A 24,475-nucleotide genomic window follows, 5' to 3' on the forward strand; every position below is an offset into this window, starting at 1 on the left:
ACACCCCATCATTTGGACTCACAAGGGTGTTCTGTGGAGTGAGGGAGCAGAAAATTAAATGACCATTCTAATACAGTACATTAATACAAAAATATATTACCAGTATGTAATACTGTAAGTCTGCTATGTCACCTATTTTATTTCTCACATTACATGTTGCTGCATTGTGGAAAACAAACCCTGACTTTGCAAAGGCAATTATTAAAAACTTTCTTAGATCTATTATGTAACCACTGTACCAAAATTAATCATATTTTTCACAATATAGTCAAAAGCAAATACAGTACAATCCCAGCTATCCGGTATCCAGACACACGGAATACTCAGAACAACGGGAAAATTCAAGGGCTGGTAAAAATGTCAGTAAGTTATAACTGTGCGCCAATTTGAATGGACCGCCAAACCGCCGTTTGATCGTGTCGCGCGAGGCTGGGTGAAGTCAGACAAAGTGAGGTGAAGGCATTTGCGGCTAATGTAAATCCCTAGCAAATCCTCTTAACCACCCCTCCTCTCCCCCTCTTTCCCCTACTTGAATTCAGTCATCCTCCACACTCTCCAAAAATCACCAGTCTGCATTTTGCCACCAGACAGTAAACAAGCTCTCTTGCTATTGTGTTCCACTGATAGACGGTAATTTGTACACTCCAAAATGCCTAAAGTGCAAACTAAACGTAAGCGTATCGTGCTTACCTTGAAACAGAAGCTGGACATATGCAACAGACTTGAAAAAGGTGAACATTATAAAACACTAATGGCTGAATATAAATGTTAATAGGAATGAAAGTTTACTTTGTTGGAAGAAAAATAAATAAATAATATGCCTGCATTTCATACGTACATCATTTATTTTATTTTCTGCAAAACAGCTGAGTGGCGGGTGAGGGGTGGAGTGATGGAGGTCAGGTGGGGAAGAAGAAGAACAGTCGGAAACGTAAACAAACTCACGTGGGGGCACAGGTGTCGTGATAATTCTACAGTGCAGTCTTAACACATCATCAGTTCACTAATAAATGTTCAAGCTTTCATTTCTTTATTTTATTTTTCAAATTTTATGAGTACAGTACATATAATGAATACAGTAATTCGGTAAACAATGGACTGGTGCAATTTGCAGTACTGCAACTTGCTAGACATTGCACGCACGTCCATTATGACCATGGTGTGTGTTTACAAGGCAGTTTTTCAGGCGGAATCTCTTAGTGTAACCCCTAATGTGACTGGTGAGTACCTGAACTGTATTTACTGCTGTGATAGCCTTTGTATAGATTTGACTTGAAAATCAGAAATACGGGAAAAATCTGTAACCGGGAAGGTAAATTCCCCAAGCCACCCGGTTAACTGGGTTTGTACTGTATATATATATATATATATATATATATATATATATTTTTCATTGCAGGGAAGAAGAATCCAAAGTCCAGGAGTTCACATATTGTTCCCTTCAAGAAAAAACAAAAACAAGATAAATGAGAGCCAAACTCAGATCCGTTCACTTCAAGATGCCTGGACACACTGTGTCCGAAAGACTGGACATCACGGACAGTAGGAAATACAAACAGAGGGAGACAGTTCCAGAGTTGACTTTTTGCATACATGAAGGACTGGGAGTTATGGTAAACTCTTGCATTATAGAGTTAGACAGAAAAGGGATGAAAGTTTGTTGTTAAATGGGTGCTATGTGGCCACCACAGTGGTGGAGGGATGCAAGCAGAAAGTTCAGAGGAGAAGTGACCATTGAAGCAGTGACAGAAACGAGATAAAGATGCAACAGTGAGGCGAAAAGACAAAGGTTGAAGGAAGCCAGTAAGAGGAGGAGAGTTTACGACACGAAAAGTCTTTGATTCCACCGTCTTGAAAAGAGCTGCATGTGGGGAGCCTCCCCATGTGTCAGAATTGTACTCTAAATGGGGGCGAATAAAACCCATGTACAAAGTCAACAATTATGCAAGGGTAAAGAGGGCACAGAGTCGGCTTAGCACACCCAATCTCTTATAAGCAGATTTTACAAGGGAGGTAATATGTTCTTTCCAAGATAAATCCTGAAAGAATAAAACCCCAAGTATATTTAAAGATGATGCATGATTGAGCTGGATATTGTTAAAAATCAGAGGGTGCTGCTGCAGAAGATTCTGTCAGTTGATGGATGCAAGAACTGAGTTTTTCATCCACACACTTGATGTAGTGCTGCCTACTTCTTCCTTATCCTTTATCATTCTTTTTCTAAACCTGCCTTCCTCTCTTCCTATATCTCCCATCTTTACTGTTACTTCTTATTCCTCTTCTTTCCTTTACAGGTGGCTTTACATTGAGTGACAAGCCAAATGGTTTCCTGTAAGCCAAGAAACCATTTACAACGCTGGGTGGTAACCATATAACCAACCCAAACGTGCTCCCTACGTGTCAACAAGTGGGTTGGTGGAGGGTTAGTGTCCTTCCCCATAAAACCAATAACTCAAAGTCAAATGGCCACCCCTTACGGGATTATGGCGTCTGGCAATAGATAGATAGATAGAAAAACAACAAGATTACTTTTACCCCAATCAGAGATATGAGCCAAGTCAGACATTAGGTGTGCCATAATCTCATCCCTTGCTTGCTGAAGTAGGCTAGCTACTGAGATGGATGCTGTGGGAAGCAAATGGAAAGGTGAGGGGTGGAGTCATCAGCGCAGGAGTGGATAGAGTTAGATGTACACCTTAGAATGTAACTGATGAACAACAGGGAAAGAGTTGGTGATAGGACAGAGCCCTGAGGAACACCACTATTGATAGCTATAGGAGAAGAATGGTGGCCGTCTACAACAACAGCTACAGAACGACCAAGATGAAGATACAGACAGAAGGATACAAACCGCAAGAGGGCAGTTTGGAAATTAAAGATTTACACCAAACTCAATCGAAAGCCTTTGTGATGTGAAGTGGAATGGCAAAGTTTTTGCCAAAGTCATGAAAGGAGGATGACCTGGAGCCTGAAAGGTCGGTGAGAAGATCGCCAGTGAGGCAACCCTAACGGAACCCATACTGACGATCAGTAAGAAGGTTGCAATAAGATGACTTGAAATTTTTTTTACTAAGAATAAACTCAAAAACTTTTGAAACATACGATGGTAAACTAATTGGGAGGTAGTCAGAGGGATGGGAATGGCCACCCTTCTTTGGAACAGGCTGAATAAGAGCAAATTTCCATCATGAAGAAAAGGTACAAGTTGACAGACAAGGGCAAAAGAGTTTACCATGGCAGGGTGTAAGCACAGAAGCACAGTTCTTGAGGACAACAGAGGGAACCCAATCAGTCACATATGACTTGTTAGTACTGAGGCCAGTGATGGTACAAAATATGTCTATCCATCTATCTATTGCCAGACACCTCAATCCCGTAAGGGGTGGCCACAAACAAATCACCTCCATGTCGTCCTGTCCCCCACCATTTCACTGCCCTGTTCCCAGCTCACACACCTCTCTCTCATATACATCTCCAATCCATCCCTCCATCTCATCCTTGGCCTTCCCCTCCCTCTCCCTCCTTCCATCTCACTCACATACACTCTCCTCATTAGTCTCACTCTCCATCCTCTCTATGTGGCCAAACCACCTCAGTGTGTTTTTCCTAATGCTTCCTATAACATCCACATCCACACCACAATGCTCCTTCGCTTCCTCATTTGTCAGCCTGTCTCTCCATGTGACTCCACAGGCTCCTCTCAAATAACTCATTTCCACTGCTTTCACTCTTGACTTCTGTCCTTCCAACAAGGTCCAAGCTCATTTCCATATGTTAGAGATGGTATCACAATAATGTCATGTAGTAACTTTTTCACTTCCATGCTCACTTCCCTGTTTCTTTTCACTGCTTTCAAGGAGCCAGCAACCTTTCTTCCTTGCTGTACCCTTTCAAGCACTTCACTCTCTAAACTTTCATCCTTACTCATCACACTACCCAAGTACATAAACGCACTCACATTTTCCATTTCCTCATCATCCAACCTCACTGTACATTCACTGACTTCACCTCTCTCGATGACCATAATTTTACTCTTCCCTACATTCATCTTTAGATTCCATATCTTACATTCATCTTTAGATTCCATATCTTACATACTCTCCCAAACTCATCCACCAAGTCTTGCAGCTCCCCTTTGTCTTCACTTAACAACACAGTATCATCTGCAAACAACAGTACAGGGAGTTTCCATACATTACCCTCTCTCACTAGAACTGCTCCAACATCCACTACCCTACCTTGTATCTTTTATAACCCCATCCAAATACAGACTGAACAACCATGGAGACATGAAACATCTCTGTTTCAATCCAACCTTCAAACATAAAAATTCACTCAGTTCACTATCCACATGCACTGCAGCCTTTGCATCCTCATATATACTCTTCACAGCATTCAATAACTTCCCATCTGCTCCATATATTCTTAATACTTTCCACAATCCTTGTCTATCCACCCTGTCATATGAAATCCATGAAGGCTGCATACAACCTTTCTCCCTTCTCTAGAAACTTATCCACTGAGGATCTAAGAATGAACATGTGCTCTACACAACCTCTTCCCTTCCTAAAACCTCCCTGTTCTTCTCCAAGTAATTCCTCTGTTATTTTCCTAACTCTGTCAATAAGTATCCTACCATACTTTTCCTATTACAATAAGAAGACAAATGCCCCTGTGATTACCACATACTTCTTTTCCCCCTTTCCTTTGTACAGGGGTATATTTACAAATGCCCCTGTGATTACCACACACTTCTTTTCTCCCTTTCCTTTGTACAGGGGAATACTTATACCTGACTTCCAATCATCCGGGACTTTACCTTCCTCCCAGGCCAATCTGCACATCTTCCACATCTATTCTACCAGTATCTCTCCTCCATGCTTCAGCATTTCACCACAAACTCCATCAATTCCTGGGGCTTTCCCCATTTTAACTTTCATCGCTTCCACAACTTTCATCCTAATGATTTCTTCCTCTCTTCTCACATCCCTCCATCTCCTAGCCATTCCCCAGCCACTTATACTCACATTCTCTGTGTTCAACAATTCATTAAAGTGTTCTCTCCATCTACTCACTTCTTCTCCCTTCTCCACTAGTTATCTACCATTTTTATCTTTCACTCCCCAACTAACTTCTTTGGCACCCTGTCCAACTCTCTGTACCTCTTTCCAGAACATTTTCTTACATTCCCTCCACTTTACACTCAAATTCCTTCCAAATTCTTCATCCACTATCTTCTTACTCTCTCTTACTAATCTTTTCACCTCTCTCTTCCTCTCTACATACAACTCTCTCTTCCGTCTTTCAACTTCTTCCACACCCGTTTCTCATCCACCGATTATATGTTTTCTTCTTTTGTGCCACAGCCTGTCTTACCACCTCATTCCACCATGCTGTTCACTGCAACCCCTTTCGTCTTCTCTTCACCCTACACATCACCTCACATGCTGCACAGATTTCTTCTGTGAAGATCTTGTATACACCTTCCACATCACCTATCAGCTCCAATTCATATTTACCCAATCGTTCCTCTATTTCCCTCTTATATTCTGCCCTTTTTCTATCCTCTTGTAAGCTTTCCACCCTCCTTGTATGCCCTACTTCCTCCTTTCCTTCCCTTCTTCTATTTCTCCATTTCATTTGGACATTGATTCTGACCACCACCAAGTGGTGCTCAGAGAGTCCGCTCCCCCACCCTCTATATACTCTTGCATCCATTACACACCTTCCCATCCTGTCATTCACACATACATAATAAATCATTGCCTTCCGTTCATTTAGTTCACCATCCACCCTTCTCATCACTCACCATATATACCTGTGGATCATTTGATGTCTGAAGATGGTATTGTCTATCACCAATCCCCTCCCAGCACAAATGTCCACTAAAGCACTGCCATTCTTATCCATCTCTAGAGGCACACCCCACTCACCAACTATGTCAACTGAAGAAAGTTTAATGTCGGCCATGAGGAAGTCAGAGGGGGGAAGTGATAGGGGAACAGCATCGGAATCATCTAAGGTGGAACTGGAGGAGAAAGTCCGAGCAATGAGTTTTATCAGCTGAAGAAATACAATGGAATCTCCTAAATCGCGGTCTGATGACACTTGGCACAGGCCTCGATTTGAAAATTTCTTGGGTTAGAAATAACTATTATTATGAGGAAAATTACTTATGAGTCTGTCATCTTGGAAAAGTTACCCCCTCCCCCCTCACCCCAAAAAACCAACATCAAACTGGTCACCAGTGAACACTGACAACCTGGAAAAGAAATTTGTAAAGCATATTTAACGGAAATGAACACTATTGTAATATTCTTACCTGACACTGACTGATGATACTGCATGAATGGATGGGGGAGGGGGGAGGGGTTCGGGATTATCCAGCTGTATTTATTTTCAGCTGTGATCCTGTTAGGTTGAAGACGTTTTGCTGTATCTAACCTAACCTAACCTATATTTTGGCTGTTAGGGAACTCAACCGTCTGCCACTTTAGGCCACTGCGGCCAAAGTGGTTGATGGCCGAAACGACCGGGACGCAGGGGTTCCGAGACTTGAGGTGGACTACAACCTCTCAGCACGAAGCAAGTGTTCTGCTGCCTCATGCTGCTGTAAACAATGCGGCCAGTTGGAGATCATTCGTAAACATTGCAGATGGTGACCTATCAGTTTCTTGAATACCACAATTTTTTTTCCCACTCACTTCTTGCAGTCACAATGCAACAGTTAATTATGTGTTACATATGTACCAAAATTACTTGGCTTGATATCGTGAGTTTGTGATTATTGGTGGAATCGCTGCGCCTGTCTAGTGAGGGATTATTGCTGGTTATCAGATGGGTGAGGCCTTTCCCTATTATCTATTGTAATAAGTCTTTCACAGGTTTCTTGTTATTATTCCTGGACTACCACAGCTATTGGGCATTTTTATAAACAAACCACTACACTGAGTGGCAAGCCAATGACTTCCTGTTAACCAGGAAAGCATTTACAACGCTGGGTGGTATCATTAAAACCAACCAACACATGTTCCCTACATGGCAACAAGTGGGTTGGTGGAAGGTTTAGTGCCCCTCCCCGGAAAACAACTACAATGCACTCGCATAACTCATGGACTTCTAACTCACGAATTACCTAACTCACGGTGTCCTTATCTTAGTCACCATTATCACCAAACTCACGGAAAATGCTTTAACTCGCATTTTTCCACAAGAAAATGGTTTATTTCTGAGGAGATGTTTAACTCACAGTATTGTAGCTGCAACTCACGACTAGAAGCCAATCATATTTAAGCACACAGTCCTTGTGATTGTGCAGCCAATCAGAGCAATGCTTTCTCCACCCATGCCACCTACCCCTAGTGGCCAGTACTGCAACTAGGCTAATGTGCCAAAACCACTACCCGTCTCTCGTCGACGTAAGCATTGTCATCAGTAGGATTTAGGTAAATGCTTTTCTGTATTTTTTATCATGATACAAGGGTATGTAATGTCTTTTAATATTGTTTACTATCATTATAAGATTTGCAATACATACTTCTGAGACAGGATGTTAGTGTTAAGTGGTGTTAAGAGGGGTTCCGTTAATGATATCCTGGGCTACTTGACACCGTGACAGAATCAAAAATATTTTTCCCCATAAGATGTGTTTTTCTTAAGCTCACATTTTTCCAACTCACGGCATGAGTTCAGAAGGAAATTACAGTGAGTTAGGAGAGTACAGTTTAACTAAAAATACAAACAAGAAGCCTCAGACCAGAACTGACCAAAAAGTGATGACGAAGGACCAAACAAAGGACATGGTATGGATTGCAACGTGGAATGTAAGGGGTACAAATGATGTGGTGAAAGAGAGAGAGCTTGTCTAGGTGCTTGCGGGTGCGAAAGTGGATTAACTGAAACTAGATGGCAAGATGGAGAATGTGAGAGAATGGGAGTATGGATGGGGTATATGAACAGGAGTAGGTGAGAATGAGAAGGAAAAAGAAGGTGTGTGTATTGTTGTAAGTAACAGATAGAAGGAAAATTTAAGAGAGTATGGATCAGTTGGCTCAAGGATTGTGTGGGTAAGATTGAAAGTTGGACTACAAATGCAGGCGACAGTGAGCATGTATGTGCCAAAGCATTATCATGCAAGCAGATTGAAAGAAGAGTTCTGGACAAACGTGGAAGTGTGCATGGAAACGTTTGTAAGGAATGAGTGTTTTTGACTGCAGATATGAATGGAAAAGTAGGGAATGTGAAGGTGGATGGAGTAGTTGGTGAGTGGGGTGTGCCTGCAGAGATGGATGGGAATGGCAGTGCTTTAATGGACATCTGTGCCAGGAGGGGGTTGGTGATAGCCAATACCCTCTTCAGGCACAAAATAATCCACAGGTATATGTGGCGAGTGATGAGAAGGGTGGGTGGTGAACTGAATGAACAGAATGCAATGATTGATAATTTGTGTGTGGAAGAAAGGATGAGAAGGTGTGTAATGGATGCTAGAGTATATGCAGGGTGGGGGAGTGGACTTTCTGATCACCACTTAGTGGGGGTGAGAATCAAGGTGAAATGGAGAAGTGAAATGGAGAAGCAGAAGAAGGGAAGGAAAGGAGGAAATAATTCATAAAAGGATGGTGGAAAGGTTACAAGAGGACAGAAAAATGGCAGATTATAAGAGAGAAATGGAGAAGCGACTGGGTAAATATCGACTGGAGCAGATGGGGGACGTGGAAGGTGTGTGCAAGGTATTCACAGAAGAAATCTGTGCAGAATGTGAGGTGGTGTGTGGGGTGAAGAGAAGATGAAAGGGGATGCAAAGAACAGCATGGTGGAATAGGTGAGACAGGCTGTGGCACAAAAGAAGAATGCATAGGCTATAGCGAGTGGATGAGAAACAGGGGCATGGAAGAAGTTGAGAGATGGAAGAGAGAGTTATATGTAGAGAGGAAGAGAGAGGTGAAGAGATTAGTAAGAGTAAGAAGAGAGTGGATGAGAAATTTGGAAGGAATTTGAGTGCAGAGTGGAGGAAATGGAAGAAAATGTTCTGGAAAGAGGTAACGAGGGATAGACAGGGTGGCAAAGATGTTATCTGGGGAGTGAAAGATCAAACTGGTAGATTACTAGTGGAGAAGGGGGAAAAAGTTAGCAGATGGAGAGAACGCTATAAGGAATTGTTGAACACAGAGAATGAAAGTAATGCGAGTATAAGTGGTAGTGGAATGGCTGGGAGACAGAGGAATGTGAGAAGAGAGGAAGAAATCCGTGGGGTGGAAGTTGTGGAAGCAATGAAGAAAGTCAAAATGGGGAAAGCCCCAGGAATTGATAGTGTGTGTGGTGAAACGTTGATGCATGGGGGAGAGACAGCAGTAGAATGGATGTGGAGGATGTGCAGATTGGCCTGGGAGGAAGGTAAAGTCCTGGAGGACTGGAAGTCAGGGATAATTATTCCCCTGTAAAAGGGAAAAGAGGAAAAAGAAATGTGTGGTAATCAGTGGGGCATTTGTCTTCTTAGTGAAATAGGAAAAGTATTGGTATATGGAAGGATACTTATTGACAGAGTTAGGGAAATAACAGAGGAATTACTTGGAGAAGAACAGGGAAGTTTCAGGAAGGGAAGACGATGTGTAGATAAATCTTAGATCTTTAGTGGAAAAGTTACTAGAGAAAAGAAAGAAGTTGTATGGGGCCTTCATGAATTTGGAGAGAACATATGACAAGGTGGATAGACAAGGATTGTGGAAAGTACTAAGAATATATGGAGTAGATGGAAAGTTGTTGAATGCTGTGAAGAGTATGTACGAGGGTGCTAAAGCCGCAGTGCATGTGGACAGCGTGCTTAGTGAATTTTTCTATTTGACGATTGGAATGAAACAGGGATGTGTCATGTCTTCACGGTTGTTCAATCTGTATATGGATGGGGTTAAAAAAGAGATACAAGGTAGGGCAGTGGATGTTGGAGTGGTCCTAAGAGAGAGGGCAATGTTTGGAAACTCCCTGCAGCTACTGTTGTTTGCAGATGATATTGTGTTAAGTGAAGATGATAGGAAGCTTCAAGCCTTGGTGGATGAGCTTGGGAGAGTGTGTAAGAAACAGACTCTAAAGGCGAATGTAAGGAAGAGTAAAGTTATGGTCTTCGAGAGAAGAGAAGTCAGTGAATGTACAGTGAGGCTGGATGAGGAGGAAATGGAAAATGTGTTGTGTAGATCAGATATTCATTCTTAGATCTTTAGTGGAAAAGTTTCTAGACAAGGGAATGAAGTAGTAAGCGGCCTTCATGGATTTGGAGAAAGCATATGACAGGGTGGATAGACAAGGACTGTGGAAAGTATTAAGAATATATGGAGTAGATGGGAAGTTCTTGAATGCTGTGAAGAGTATGTATGAGGGTGCTAAGGCAGCAGTGCGTGTGGATGGTGAACTGAGTGAGTATTTCTATTTGAAAGTTGGGTTGAAACAGGGATGTGTCATGTCCCCATGGTTGTTCAATCTGTACATGGATGGGTTTATAAAAGAGATACAAGGTATGGCAGTGGATGTAGAAGTGGCCTTAATGAGAGAGGGCAGTGTTTGGAAACTCCCTGTACTGTTGTTTGCAGATGATACTGTGCTGTTAAGAGAAGATGAAGGGGAGCTGCAAGGCTTGGCAGATAAGTTTGGGAGAGTGTGTAAGAAACAGAATCTGAAGGTGAATGTAGGGAAGAGTAAGTTAGGGTCTTCAAGAGAGGTCAAGTCACTTAATGTAGAATGAGGTTGGATGATGAGGAAATGGAAAATGTAAGTACTGTACATTTAAGTACTTGGGTAGTGTTTTTTATTTATTTATTTATTTATTTTTTTATGCGAGAAGAAGGAACCAAAGGCCGCGAGTAAGGATGGAAGTTTGGAGGGTGAAGTGCTTGAAGAGGTACAACAAGGAAGAAAGGTTGCTGGTTCTTTGAAGGCAGTGATAAGAAACAGGGAAGTGAGCATGGAAGTGAGAAAGTTATTACATGACAGAATTGTGATACCAACTCTAACATATGGAAGTGAAGCTTGGATGTTGTTGGAAGGACACAAGTTAAGAGTGAGAGCAGTGGAAATGAGTTATTTGAGAGGAGCCTGTGGAGTCACATGGAGAGACAGACTGACAAATGAGGACGTGAAGGAGCATTGTTGTGTTGAAGTGGAAGTGATAGGAAGCGTTAGGAGAAACACATTGAGGTGGTTTGGCCATGTGGAGAGAATGAAGAGTGAGAGACTGATGAGGAGACTGTATGTGAATGAGGTGGAGAGGGAAAGAGGGAGGGGAAGGCCAAGGATGAAGTGGAGGGATGGAATGGAGAGGTATATGAGAGAGGGGTGTGTGAATTGGGAGCAGGGCAGTGAAATGGCGGAGGACAGGGTGACGTGGAGGCGATTTGTTTGTGGCCACCCCGTATAAGAGATTAAGGCATCAGGCAGTAGATAGATAGATAGATAGTTTAAGTACTTGGGTAGTGCAATGTGTAAGGATGGAAGTTTAGAGGACGAAGTGCTTGAAATGGTACAACAAGGATGAAAGTCTGCTGGTTCCTTGAAAGCAGTGATAAGAAACAGGGAAGTGAGCATGGAAGTGAAAAAGTTACAACATGACAGTATTTTGAATTCGTGATACCAACTCTAATGTATGGAAGTGAAGCTTGGACCTTGTTGGAGGGACAGAAGTCAAAAGTGAGAGCAGTGGAAATGAGTTATTTGAAAGGCGCATGTGGAGTCACGTAGAGGGACAAACTGACAAATGAGGAAGTGAAGATGCGTTATGGTGTGGATGTGGATGTGACAGGAAGTGTTATGAGAAACACACTGAGGTGACTTGGCCATGTGGAGAGGATGGAAAGTGAGAGACTGACGATGAGAGTGCATCTGAGTGAGGTTGAGAGGGAGAGAGGGAGGGGGAGGCTGAGAATGAGATGGAGGAATGGAGTGGAGAGGTACATGAGAGAGAGGGGTGTTAGCTGGGAGCAGGGCAGTGAAACGGCAGGGGACAGGGCGACATGGAGGTGATTTGTTTGGGGCCACCCCTTATGGGATTAAGGCGTCTGGCAATAGACAGATGGACAGAGACCGTTGAAAGCTATAAATGAGGATTTAGAATGCATGATACACTGATATATCCAATCGGCAAGATGGTTGGTAAACAACTGATACTGCAAACTGTTATATGATGTTGCAACATATTACGAATTCACTGTTTAGAATTGCACAATTCAGATTACACTGTAGCTACAGAGCCATCAGAATGGAAAGGAGGAGGGAAGGATTCCGAAGTAAAGTTGTTAGAAAGGTTTATGGCAAAGTGCCAGACGGAGCAGGAAGAATTCGGGTTGGGGAGTTCATAATATTTAGAACAAATGAAATTACTTTTAGCTGAGTGAAGAACACACTTAGTATAATTCCGGGCAGAAACATAAAAGAGATGAGATTTAGGGGTGGGTTGGTTCCAGTACCTTTTGTCGGCCTTCTCCTTGTTGTGGACAGCATTAGAACAAGCATGATTAAACCTAGGTTTTTTTGCATTAATCACAGGATATGAGAAAAGGAATGTATGCTTCCATGCCTGTGAGAATAACCTCTATAATGCACAAGGCAAACTCAGATGGCTCGGCCATGGAAGCAATAATCATTCCAAGGACAATCAAAGCACTGCTTGAAAGCCTCCCAATAAGGAGCTCCAAAGTGCCACTACCAATGCTTCTTGGGAGAGTCCACAGGCCTTACTGGAGTGATAGGACAGGTTAAGGTGATAAGGTTGTGACTGGAGGAGCCCAACGGAATGGAATAATTAACGGAGCAGGCAGAAGGACTAGTTGTAAGGAAGTGGTCAAGCATTTTTGAACTTTCACCAAGGCAGTCAGGGTGGGTGTTGTACATGCTGCTCTAGGTAATTCCATCCATCATCCAATCCTATGTTTCCCCATGAGACGCACAGATGCCTGGGGCTGGGCAAGTTGGTCCTGACAATTAAGATGAGAGTGACCAAGCTCACTCATTACATGAGCAATAAACCCCAACCACCCCTTGGATATAAACCTCCACAGCCTCAATCTGACTGGAGCACTTGGTTACCCACTAAACCACCATGCACCATAATTTGGTTATATGGTTACCAACCAGCATTGTAAATCGTTTCCTGATGTACAGGAAACCCTTTGGCTTGTCACTCAGTGTAGAGTCACCCATAGGCAAAAGGAAGAGGAAAGAATGAAGGAAAGGAAGACAGAAAAGGAAGGAAGGAAAAGAGGAAAAGGCAGACACAGACACCAAATGATAGCACATCAAGTGAGTGGATGGTGTGCGCCCCCACCTACCACACAGGCCATTAAGGACAGAATAGATGTACAATAAGCTTGTTTACCAGCTGGATCAGTGAAAGGAGATGAGAGCCAAATGTGGCAGTGAACAATGAAATCTCCTAGAATGGAGATTTCAGAGAAAGGAGAAATTGACAGGATGTGTTCCATCCTAGAAGTAAGATGGTCAAAGGGTTTTTCATAGTCAGTAGAATTAGGGGATAAGAAAACAGCACAGATATATTTAGTCAAAGAATGACAGGAAATCTGAAGCCAGAGAGTAGAGAATTCAGAAGATTCAAGTTCAGGAACATGAATGCAAGATACAGTATATTGTTGTGTACAAACACAACAGCCACCTTTGGTTTTGATATAAATATACAGAAAGTAGGAGGATACAGAGAAAGGTTTGCTATCAGACTCTCAGACAGTTTACGTCTCAGTCAGGAAGAGAAGGTGAGGTTTAGAAGAAGAGAGGTGGGTGTCCAGAGAGAAATTTAAAGCAAAGGCTGCGAATTTTGCAGAAATGAAGAAGTGAGTCAGTAATTCCAGGAATCTTGCTTGGTCGTCACCGGGAGAGGGGCGGATGGTGGGGGCTTTGATGGTCCTCCCTGCCCCCTGGGAACTCAAAATCTTGGTTATGAGATGCCATTTTTGGTTTAAATTATGAACAGGACATGTAGTGTGTAATATGCATGTAGTTTGGTGTTGACAGTTAGAGGAACTATACTCCATTTTTTTTATTGAGGCGAAGATGCACTTGACAGATTGATGATCATTGGCTAAATGCAACATGTCCAAAAAATATTTACTAACCCAAATTTCCCCCTCAGATATTTGTTTTCAGTTAATAATGATAGATTATGAAGTAATGTTGCATTCAGCCAATAATCACCAATCTGTCAAGTGCATCTTTGCCTCGATAAAAAAAACTGATTATAGTATTAGAAAGCATGCTGGCCTACTCTCTCTGTTACTGAAACACTGAAAAAGTTCAGCAAAGAGGGATGGTTAGACACTAGTCCTGAGGGGTGATGACATGGGAGCTCCAGCTCTCCTTGTCATCAGCTTTCCATCCACCTTGGGAGTACTGCCCTGCTCGACTGGTGCTCCAGTCTACTCCCTGCAGTATATTATATTATCTTGTGGCTGTGGCTGTGGCTGTAGCCCCAGGCTTATCTATATGTGAACCCAGTGAACTATGGGAAGCTGGTCACTTTAGAGGGCCACCCACAGTGATCTTTTGCTGAGGTTATGTAGAAGGATTATTTGTCTTGTGAGAGCAAGATCCATATGAAGAGTAAGTGTACTGTAGTGTAGGGGCAGCATTACATTCAAGGAATAGCTAGTGGACTGTCTGTGAATAGAGTTGTGCTGGTACTGAAGCAGGGAAGAGTTACAACATGGTTCGGCAGAGTGCACTCATGTCTCCCTAGGAAGGACAGTTTCAAAGGAATGGATGTCTAGTGTGGGTTCATGAAGGACATTGTCTGGCTGTAGCGGCTATGTGTTTGTGCATACAGTATATTTGTAAGGTACACTCAAACACTACACACTCAGGTTACATTAATGGAAAGTTGATTGGATAACAATCGATCATATATGAAATACAGAGATGGCAGCGATAAAAAAAAAAGTGAAAATGATTATCAGATACTGAAATAAAGTGGTTCATAGTGGATCAAGGCAATTCTATAAACGAAAATTGCAATCTTATATATATACATATAAAATAAACGGGGGCTAAAATGTTAAAATCATTTAAACAAAAGATCACATGACTGAAGACAATGTATACTGTATAGCAGAGCTTGAGTGTACTGTATACCAGCAGTTTCTCAGTCACTTACTATTTATCATATGCCACAGCAAAACACTAAAAACTTACAGTACAGAGGCTAAGCCAAATAAAATCAAGTTACCTTTAGAATGACAAAGTTTTCTTGCGGAATCTCTTGTGGTGGGTTGAGAAGTTGCATTTCCAGTTTGGGGGAAGGAGTTTTCATATCCAGTTTCATTTGGTTTGCCATCTTGACTGACTTGTCCTTAAATATAACAAAACACCTCTATGTACAGCTCATCAGCTTATCTTTGTACAGAACACACACACTGGGAAACACGTAGCTATTACCAGAGGTAATTACCTACAACTTAATGTTACAGCTCTTTAATTGTTCATATACATGATAATAATGGTATTGGTGGTAATACTGTTCTTTCAAATCCTTTGCTGCACACTGGCATAGGTCCTGAGAGAAGAACCAAACTGCACAACCTGGAAAAAAGGAAAAAAGTAAGGAGTTAATGTTACACTTAACTGGCATTACTCATGACTCCTACAGCATGCTTGTTCTAACTTGATAAAGACCCATAACCCTTTTCAGCTCAGCTGATGGCACAGTGCAGTCAGATTACAGGATTAATTAAACTAGTAGGCAGTAGCCTAATCAAGGAGACTCATTCCTCCTCATAACTATGGCTCATTGAGTTTTATGCAGCCACAATTTACTATTCAAGTTGTGGGAATGACTCAAGGTCAACAGGTGAAAACAAACTACCAGTACCGGCAACTATAGTAGCTATAATTCTATGCTGCAAATGTAATTTCTCTTTGTCATATGAAACCGTACTTACAGTAGCTACCTTGTACAAAAACCACTTAGGTAGCCTGACAGTCTTTTCAATCTATCACTGTACTGTCTACAGCCAGATGCCTCAATCCCATAAGGGGTGGCCACAAATAAATTGCCTCCATGTTGCCCTGTCCCCTGCCATTTCAATGCCCTCCCCCCACTTACATTCATCTCTCTCATACATCTCTCCATTACTGGTACATTCCCCCATTTCATCCTCAGTCTCTCCTTCCCTCTCCCCCCTCTCCACCTCACTCACATACACTCTCCTTGTTAGTGTCTTGTTCTCCATCCTCTCCATATGACCAAACCACCTCAATGTATTTTTCCTAATGCTTTTTATCACATCCATTTCACATCCACATCCACGCCACAGGTTAATGCTCCTTCACTTCCTCATTTGTCAGTTAGTCTCTCCATGTAACTCCACATGTTCCTCATTTCTGCTGCTCTCAGTCTTTACTTGTCTCCTTCCAACAAGTTCCAAGCTTCACTTCCACATCATAATATACATCATTCAGCAACTTCTTTACTTCCATGTTCACTTCCCTATTTCTTATTACTGCTTTCAAGGAACCAGTAACCTTTCTTCCCTGTTATACCCTTTCAAGTACTGTACTTCATCCTCTAAACGTCCATCTCTACTCTTCACACAAGGTACTAAGTATTCAAATGCACTCCCAGTTTCCATTTCCTCACCATCCAGCCTCACGGTGCATTCAGTGACTTCATTTCTCTTGAAGACAACAACTTTACTCTTTCCTACATTCACTTTTAGATATGGTACTGTTTCTTACAAATTCTACCAAACTCACTCACCAAGCCTTGCAGTACCCCTGCATCTTCACTTACCACTACAGTATCATCCACAAACAACAGAAGAGGGAGTTTCCAAATGCTGCCCTCTCACAAGGACCACTCCAATATCCACTGCCCTACTTTATATCTCATCTATAACTCCATCCATATGCAAATGGAACAATCATGGAGACATGACACATCCCTATTTCAATCCAACATTCAGACAGAAAAATTCACTCAGTTCACCATCCATTCACACTGTAGCCCTAGCGCCTTCATACATACTCTTTATGGCATTCAACAGCTACCCACTTACTCTATATATGGTCTATCTATCTATCTATCTACTGCCGGACGCCATAATCACGTAAAGGGTGGCCATTTGACTTTGTTATTTGTTTTACGGAAAGAGGCACTAACCCTCCACCAACTCACTTGCTGACACGAAGGGAGCACGTATGGTTTGGTTATATGGTTACCTGTTTTTAATATTTTTCACATTCCTTGCCCATCCACTATGCTACAGGTTATGCTTCCTCCAAATCCATGAAGGCCACATAGGCCTACAACTTCTTTCCCTTCTCTATAAACTTTTCCACTAAAGACCTGAGAATGAATATCTGATCTACACAACTTCTTCCCTTCCTAAAACGTCCCTGTTCTTCTCCAACTAATTCCTCTGTTATTTCCCTAACTCAGACAATAAGTATCCAACCATTTACTTTTCCAGTTACACTAAGAAGACAAATGCCCTATGATACCACATTCCTTTTCCCCCTTTTCCTTTATACAGGGGAATAATTATACAAGACTTCCAAACCTCAGGGACTCTACCTTCCTCCCAGGCCAATCTGCACATCTTCCATACCATGTTCATGCTATTGCTAGCCTATCTCTCCCTCATGCTTCAGCATTTCACCACACACTCCATCAATTTCTGGGGCTTTCACCATGTTGACTTTCTTCACTGCTTCTTCTATGTCCATCCTTCTGATCACTTTCTCCCTTCTCATCTCCTTCCTTCTCCATGCCATTCCCCAGCCACTTATATATACTGTGCCTGGATTACTTTCATTCTCTATGTTTAACAATTCCTTGAAGTGTTCTCTCCATCTGCTCATTTTTTCCTTCCTTCTTCACCAGCAATCAGCATTTTTATCTTTCAATTCCCTACTAGCTACCTCCTTTATCACCCTGTCTTACTCTCTTAACCTCCTTCCAGAAAATTTTCTTACATTCCCTCCACTTTACACTCAAATTCCTTCCAAACTCCTCCTCAACTCTCTTCTTACTCACTCTTACTAATCTTTTCACCTCTCTCCTCTTCTCTACATATATCTCTATTCTGTCTCTCAAATATCTTTACCTTACTGCATCGGAATATTTATAAACATTTATAACTGCAAATTACAAAGGCTACAGTACCCAAACAACATAAGATATGGAATTTCAAGTTAACATAGCAATACATACAAAATACGATCATGATGGAGATGACTCTACATATGCTGTAGGCTGTGATATAATACATACAGTAGACCTTCAGAAGATGCCATTTTTAATGCTTGAGGGCTAGGATTACCATTGAAGAGCTGAGAGGAAGGATGGGACTGGAGTGTACTGATGTGATGAGGAAGGGTTAACTGAGATGATTTGGGCATGTTGAGTAGATGGAGGATGACAGTTGAGTGTGGAAGGTGAGAAATGTAAACATCAAGGGTTGGGTTCCAAAGGGCAAAAAAAAAGAAGACCTTAGATGAGGTACTGGTAATAGAGTGTGACCTCAGGGATAAGGGATCCAACAAGAAGGCTGCCAGAGATTGAATGGCATGCAAAGCTGCCACTGCATGACCAAGGATGATGCATGCAAGCCTGTCGGAGCCTTTATAAACCATATGAATGACTTTACTTGCTGCCTGAACTCCAATGCCACGCTACTGTTCCTTCATTGAAGCTAACAAACCCAAATGTGATGAGTGCAAATGCCATTTTGAAACATGCAAAAGACTACTGTATCCGGTGTGAGGACAATCATATAAGTGAAAAGAGCAACTGTATATAGACCAGCGAGGCTTCAGGTGAGATCAAAATGATTGTACAAGTGAATATTCTAACATACAGTACCGTATATCAAAAGGCAGGGCATCACCTTTCCCTTCATACACATTTAGGCTACAATAACACTCCTCAGCCACTCATTTGGGACAAATAGCTAACTGTATATAGTACCAAATTCGGTGAGTTGGAAACTTGTTTTTAGATTTATATTTGGTGGAAAACAGCAAGTTAAGTGGAGTAAAGTGAAATAAAAAAACAGTTTAAGTGAGCTTAATATTTTTAAGACTTTGCTGGGTGGGTCACACTTGGCCCAAAACATTTCATCTCTAAACCTACTGTATGTTATAACTGACTCAATATGCGATGCACTGCTATGCAATGGATTTTTTCAAATGCGCCCTCATTCTAAAACGAGAGCATGCTGTACTCACTCGCCCTCAACATAGGCTGTCCAAAAAGCATTGGTAACCTGAGAGACAGGTCTGAAGTGGAGTTTCTTCAGGGCCTGTTAAGCTGATAAAAGGTTAACAGTATGAAAGTGGCATTCCACCTTCTCAGTGATTTCCCTGACATACCTCTCCTTGTCCCTTCTAAACAAAACCTATGCCCGTTAATCCCCAGCCAGTTTGGCTGCACGACTCACCTCAGTTATGGCCAGCGTCCCTGGTAAGATAAAACCCTTCCTTGATCTCACTCTCCAAATCATTTATCAGCTACTGCCAGAGTATGGTAGCACACTTAAAGGTATCATATCATTCAACAGGATCCTCAACAATACCGAGCACCTCAAATCAATTTGAGAGTGCCACTGCATACTCATCAGCACACACCTCACCCCTGAGTTTTTAAAGATGTAACTGTTTTTGGTAGCATCTTGAGCTTCTCTCAGTCTTTATTTGTACCCTTAGAGTAGCAAGAGGTCTGTGATCAGTAACAATGAACTCTGCATTCCTGAAAACCCTGCAGTTCTGAAGGATCCTCCACCATGTACTAACATGGTGTTAATTGATACCGTAATCTCAGAGTAACATCAAGTCTGTGATCATTAGCACTCCCGAAAACTTTGCAGTTCTGAGGGATCCTCCACCAAGTACAGTACTAACAAGGAGGAGATCACTAACCATTGCAATCCCTTGGGTATTGGAATACCAAGTCCAGGAGCAAAGATCTGACTGCTAGAACCAGGATCCAGTAATTCTCAACTTGTGGGACTTTACAAAATCCAGTAGATAAGAAATATTAAAATTCTTGGTTCCAGAGCCTTGGGGACCTATATGTTCCTCAAAGTCTTCCTTGTCAGCACCATTGACCACACTGAAGTCTCCCACAAGGAGCACTATTTCACAACTGAGTCAAGTTTGGTGCACAACAGCTTTCTGTTTCAAGATCACTCACTCATCTCAGTCAAAGAATACACTGTAATAAGTGACATGAAGCCCAAGTAGTGCTGCAACCTCATCAGCATTATACATTCATCAACCAGTGTAACCCTGTCAACACAATGAGACAATGTGAGCGGTAATTTCCAAAGCAACATTTCTAAGCTGGGCATGTCATTATAGCCAGACCAGTAGTACCTATAACCAGGGTTGGATAAAAAAAACTCCCCCCTCCCCCAATCCACTGTTTTTTGTTTTGTATTTTTTTTGGGGGGGCGGGGGGCTTTATTGTGCTCTTTTGGGTTTTATTGTTATTCCTCATATTTTTATATGTAAATTAGTTAAAACAAGAAATTACAATGTAATTTTGAACCAAATAAAAGGTTTGGAGTGTTATTTGGAGAACAGATACCAGTAGCTATTTGTTTTAGACATGCTGATCCACGTTGGTCCGGTTGGACCAAGCCTTTGATACCTTGTACCTTACTGTACATGTTAATACAGCAAATAGACATGTGAGGCTTGATTACTGCTGACTCAGTACTCAGTGTCTAAGTCTCAGTTATTCCTTGGTAGTGACAGGACCACAGCAACAAAATGCCTGCTGGTTGTGGGAGAAATATGGCAACTGAATGGGATGAAGTAGATGTTTTAGAAAATAATATACAGAAAGCAGCCTGCAAATACTGCAACCAAATAATAAGTGCTAAAACAGAAAGAGTGAGAACCCACACCCAAAAGTGTCCCAAGAGGAAAGTTCATTATAAGGAAAAGGCAGGTAAGCAAGGTCTATCTATCTATCTATCTATTGCCAGACGTCTCAATCCCGTTTGGGGATGGCCACAAACAAATCGCCTCCAAGTCGCCCTGTCCCCCGCCATTTCACTGCCCTGCTCCCAACTCACATCCCCCTCTCTCACATACCTCTCCATCTCATCCTCGGCCTCCCCCTCCCTCTTCCCCCCCTCCACCTCACTCACATACACTCTCTTCGTCAGTCTTTCACCCTCCATCCTCTCCACATGGCAAGGTATTTAGAAATAATACAAAGCTACAATACTGTAGCTGGAGCAACATTAGTATGATTTTAGGAAAATTTCTGTATTGTCTGCATGTATGACTATGACTGCAAAGAGAGGGTGTGTGTGTTCCCAGAATCCTATGTTCCCCAATTTTACATCCTAGCTCCCCTAACCTAACCTAACCCTAAGAACATAGGACTATGGCAGATTTTATGCAAAAATTAACAGTGTAAGAGAAAATATTAAAAAAAAAAAAATCTTTATATATATATATATATATATATATATATATATATATATATATATATATATATATATATATATATATATATATATATATCTTTTCGGGAGGTGGGCATTAATGCCAACCCAGTCTATAGCCACTGGCAATGATCTCACCATGCCTATAGTCCTTCCAAAATATCCAGATTGTTTAGGCGTTGTCCCTCACCAGAATTCCCCTTTGTGCGACACTGCCGAATCTGTACAAAAACACACCTCTCTGTTTCATGTCAGCTATTTACCACTTCTAAATGAAATTTATATAAAGTATATATATCCATCCATCTTCCAATCCTACATCGCCCCATGAGGAGCGTAGGAGCCCGGGGCTAGGCAGTTGGCCCCGACATTTAAGATGAGAGTGATCAGCCTCACTCATCCCCGAGTGGCATTACATGATCTTGAATTTGGCTCTCTCTTATATTTTGTTTTTCTCTTGGAAGGAATAGTTTTGCGGGCTCGTTGCCTTTGGTTCCTTCTTCCTCACATAAAAAAAAAAAAAAAAAAAAAAAAAAACCATCCCTTGGACATAAACCTTCACTGGCTCAATCTGAATTGAGTGCTAATTACTCACTAAACCACCAGGTGCCAAAATTTGGTTATATGGTTACCACCCAGCGTAGTAAATGATTTCCTGGTGTACAGGAAACCATTTGGCTTGTCACTCAGTGTAGAGTATATATATATATATATATAGTGAGTCCATGATATACGGAAGGGACAGGAACAAAAAAAAACTTTCGTAATTCGAAATTTCGTATATCGGAACGATTTTCCCCATTGAAATATGCATATAAATGGGGGGATGTGTCCCAGGACCCCCTCGGACCCCCACCTAAACTTCACCCCCCCCTTTTAAGAAGTAAGCAATACCTGTATACAATTGTAGAGGAGGAGGTGGCCATATTCTTGTATATCTCCTTTTTCTTCGTCACAGTCTCAATGGTGGAAACAGTAAGGCCTAAAGCACGCCCAATCTCCGAGACTCCCTGTCCCTCCTCATAGGGTCTTATAATTTACAATTTCCTTTCCAGAATTAGAGTACGGTGCTGCTGCTTCTTTGCAGCGGGCTCCCCCAATGTTGGAGATGATGCAGGGCGCTTAGGAGGGAGGTGAAACAATATGAAAAGGTGAAAGGCTGCGAAAATATTCTCACGAACAGCGAGGCTGTGAGGAGAGGAGAGACATGGACCCAACTGAGAAGCGTGCGAAAATTTGTTTACCAGAGAGGGGTTAGCTCGTTTTCTCTCAGCAAGCGAGTTCGATGCTATGCACCGCACCCATTTTGAATTTTTCATACAGTACTCCATTAACCCCTTCACAGCTGCCAGCCTTGAACAACACTTCACTGTTTCGGTGTCAATGACGTTGAGTTAGGACATTATAAAAAACTGCAAACAATTACTGGAAGGGAATGAAGGTCACTGGTGTGTGTACATGACCCTATTCTATCATCCCATCAGTCAGGCATTCTCTTCACTCCAGATGTATTTGCCGATGTTTAACATGCTTATGTTACATTCGCCCTAATTTTGAGTAAGTTTCATTAAGCATGAGCACATAATTTACCACCCTCAAAATAGTCAGAAAAGTATGAAAGACAAACTAGAGGAATATGAACTGAAATGGTAAGGTCTTTAGGCTGTATGCTTACACGAAAGATTATGGGTTTTCCAATCTTAAGAGACGATATGGAACAAAAATGTTTGCTAATAAAAAAAAAATTACTCTTTCATCCCACATGTTCTCGTAGGTTAGCATTCAGTTCCACTTTCTTCATTCGGAATCACTCTTCCCAATATATTTTGGACCGACTGAGCACAGTTATTTCTGCTCCTTAGAGTTAGTGTACATTCACTGCACATTCTTTTGTTTGTTCTTATGTGTTTGAGTGAAAGAGAGAAGACTGATACAAACAATAATGTATTCCAATATCGCTTTCGTAGCTGCTGGCCCTGAACAACGCCTTACTGTATTGATGTCAGTGACGTTGAGTTAGGGTTCGTTTTCGTTTTCGTTTTTAAAGGCTCCAACATGCTTGCATGTGTCGGCCTTGGTCACCTAATGGCGGCTCTCCACGCTGCACGATCCATTGCAGCCTCCCTGTTCAGTCCCTTAACCCTAAGGTCACACTTAATGACCTCGTCCCATGTCTTTCTCGGTCTACCCCTCATAACCCCACCCCCAATATTAACACTTCTTACCTTCCTCACCCAATTATCATCCCCCATCCTCTCCACATGTCCAAACCACCTCAATCTACCTCTCCTCATCACAACACCAATACACTCCAGTCCCATCCTACCTCTCAACTCTTCCATTGTAAACCCAGCCCCTCCAGGCCTTGGACGCAGGGACGCACTGCACATCCACCTAATCATTGTCATTTCTGTACGTCTGAGCCGGCGAATGTCTTCCTCCTTCACTGCCCAGGTCTCACTGCCATACAGCATTACACTCCTAACACACGCTGCATACAAAGACCCCTTAGCACGTAGGGAGAGCCCCCTCAATGTCAGGAGAGGCAAGAGCTCCCTGAACTTCTTCCAACCACTTCTCACCCTAGCCACAGAGCTAGCTCCAGCCCCACCTCCAGCACACAACATGTCTCCTAAATAACAAAACTCTTCCACACACTCAAGAGATTCACCAGCAAGTTCAATCCTTTCACGTCTGACGATCTCCACCTGCTCACCCCGGCACGCCGTACACATAAAATCAGCATTATCTCGCAGTCTACCTCTGATACCACTACATCTCTTATGCACCCATTTATCACACACACCGCACAAGATGGAATTACTTCCCACGCCCTTGTGGCAAACTGCACATGGCCACTCTCCCTCGTCTTTGACAGTACCGCCACCAACCCTAGATATCATCACTTTTGTTTTATCTGCATTTACCCTTAAACCCTTTTGCCCCATACCATCTCTCCACTTCCTAAACCTTTCCTCCGCCTCCCTTTCATTCTCTGCAATCAACACCAAATCATCAGCATACAACAA

The 24,475-nt window shown here is 42.1% G+C and overlaps 1 protein-coding gene across 1 annotated transcript in view; it reads right to left on the reverse strand.

Moving 5' to 3' along the window:
- The window catches only part of GTPBP1 (GTP-binding protein 1), a 463,031-nt gene that overhangs the window by 411,299 nt on the left and 27,257 nt on the right, over positions 1-24,475 (reverse strand). Inside the window, exons 2-3 of the mRNA XM_080276296.1 lie at positions 15,215-15,567; positions 1-31 (exon numbers count right to left, since the gene is read on the reverse strand). The exon at positions 1-31 is cut by the window's left edge and continues 81 nt beyond it. Coding sequence (XP_080132422.1) covers positions 1-31; positions 15,215-15,322 — 139 coding nt within the window. The 5' untranslated portion in view covers positions 15,323-15,567. The remainder of the gene's footprint in view (positions 32-15,214; positions 15,568-24,475) is intronic.

Source organism: Coenobita brevimanus, chromosome 64 (assembly GCF_032717465.1).
Source record: "Coenobita brevimanus isolate Jiangsu-jjx chromosome 64, ASM3271746v2, whole genome shotgun sequence".
In the NCBI taxonomy this organism is placed as follows: Eukaryota; Metazoa; Arthropoda; class Malacostraca; order Decapoda; family Coenobitidae; genus Coenobita; species Coenobita brevimanus.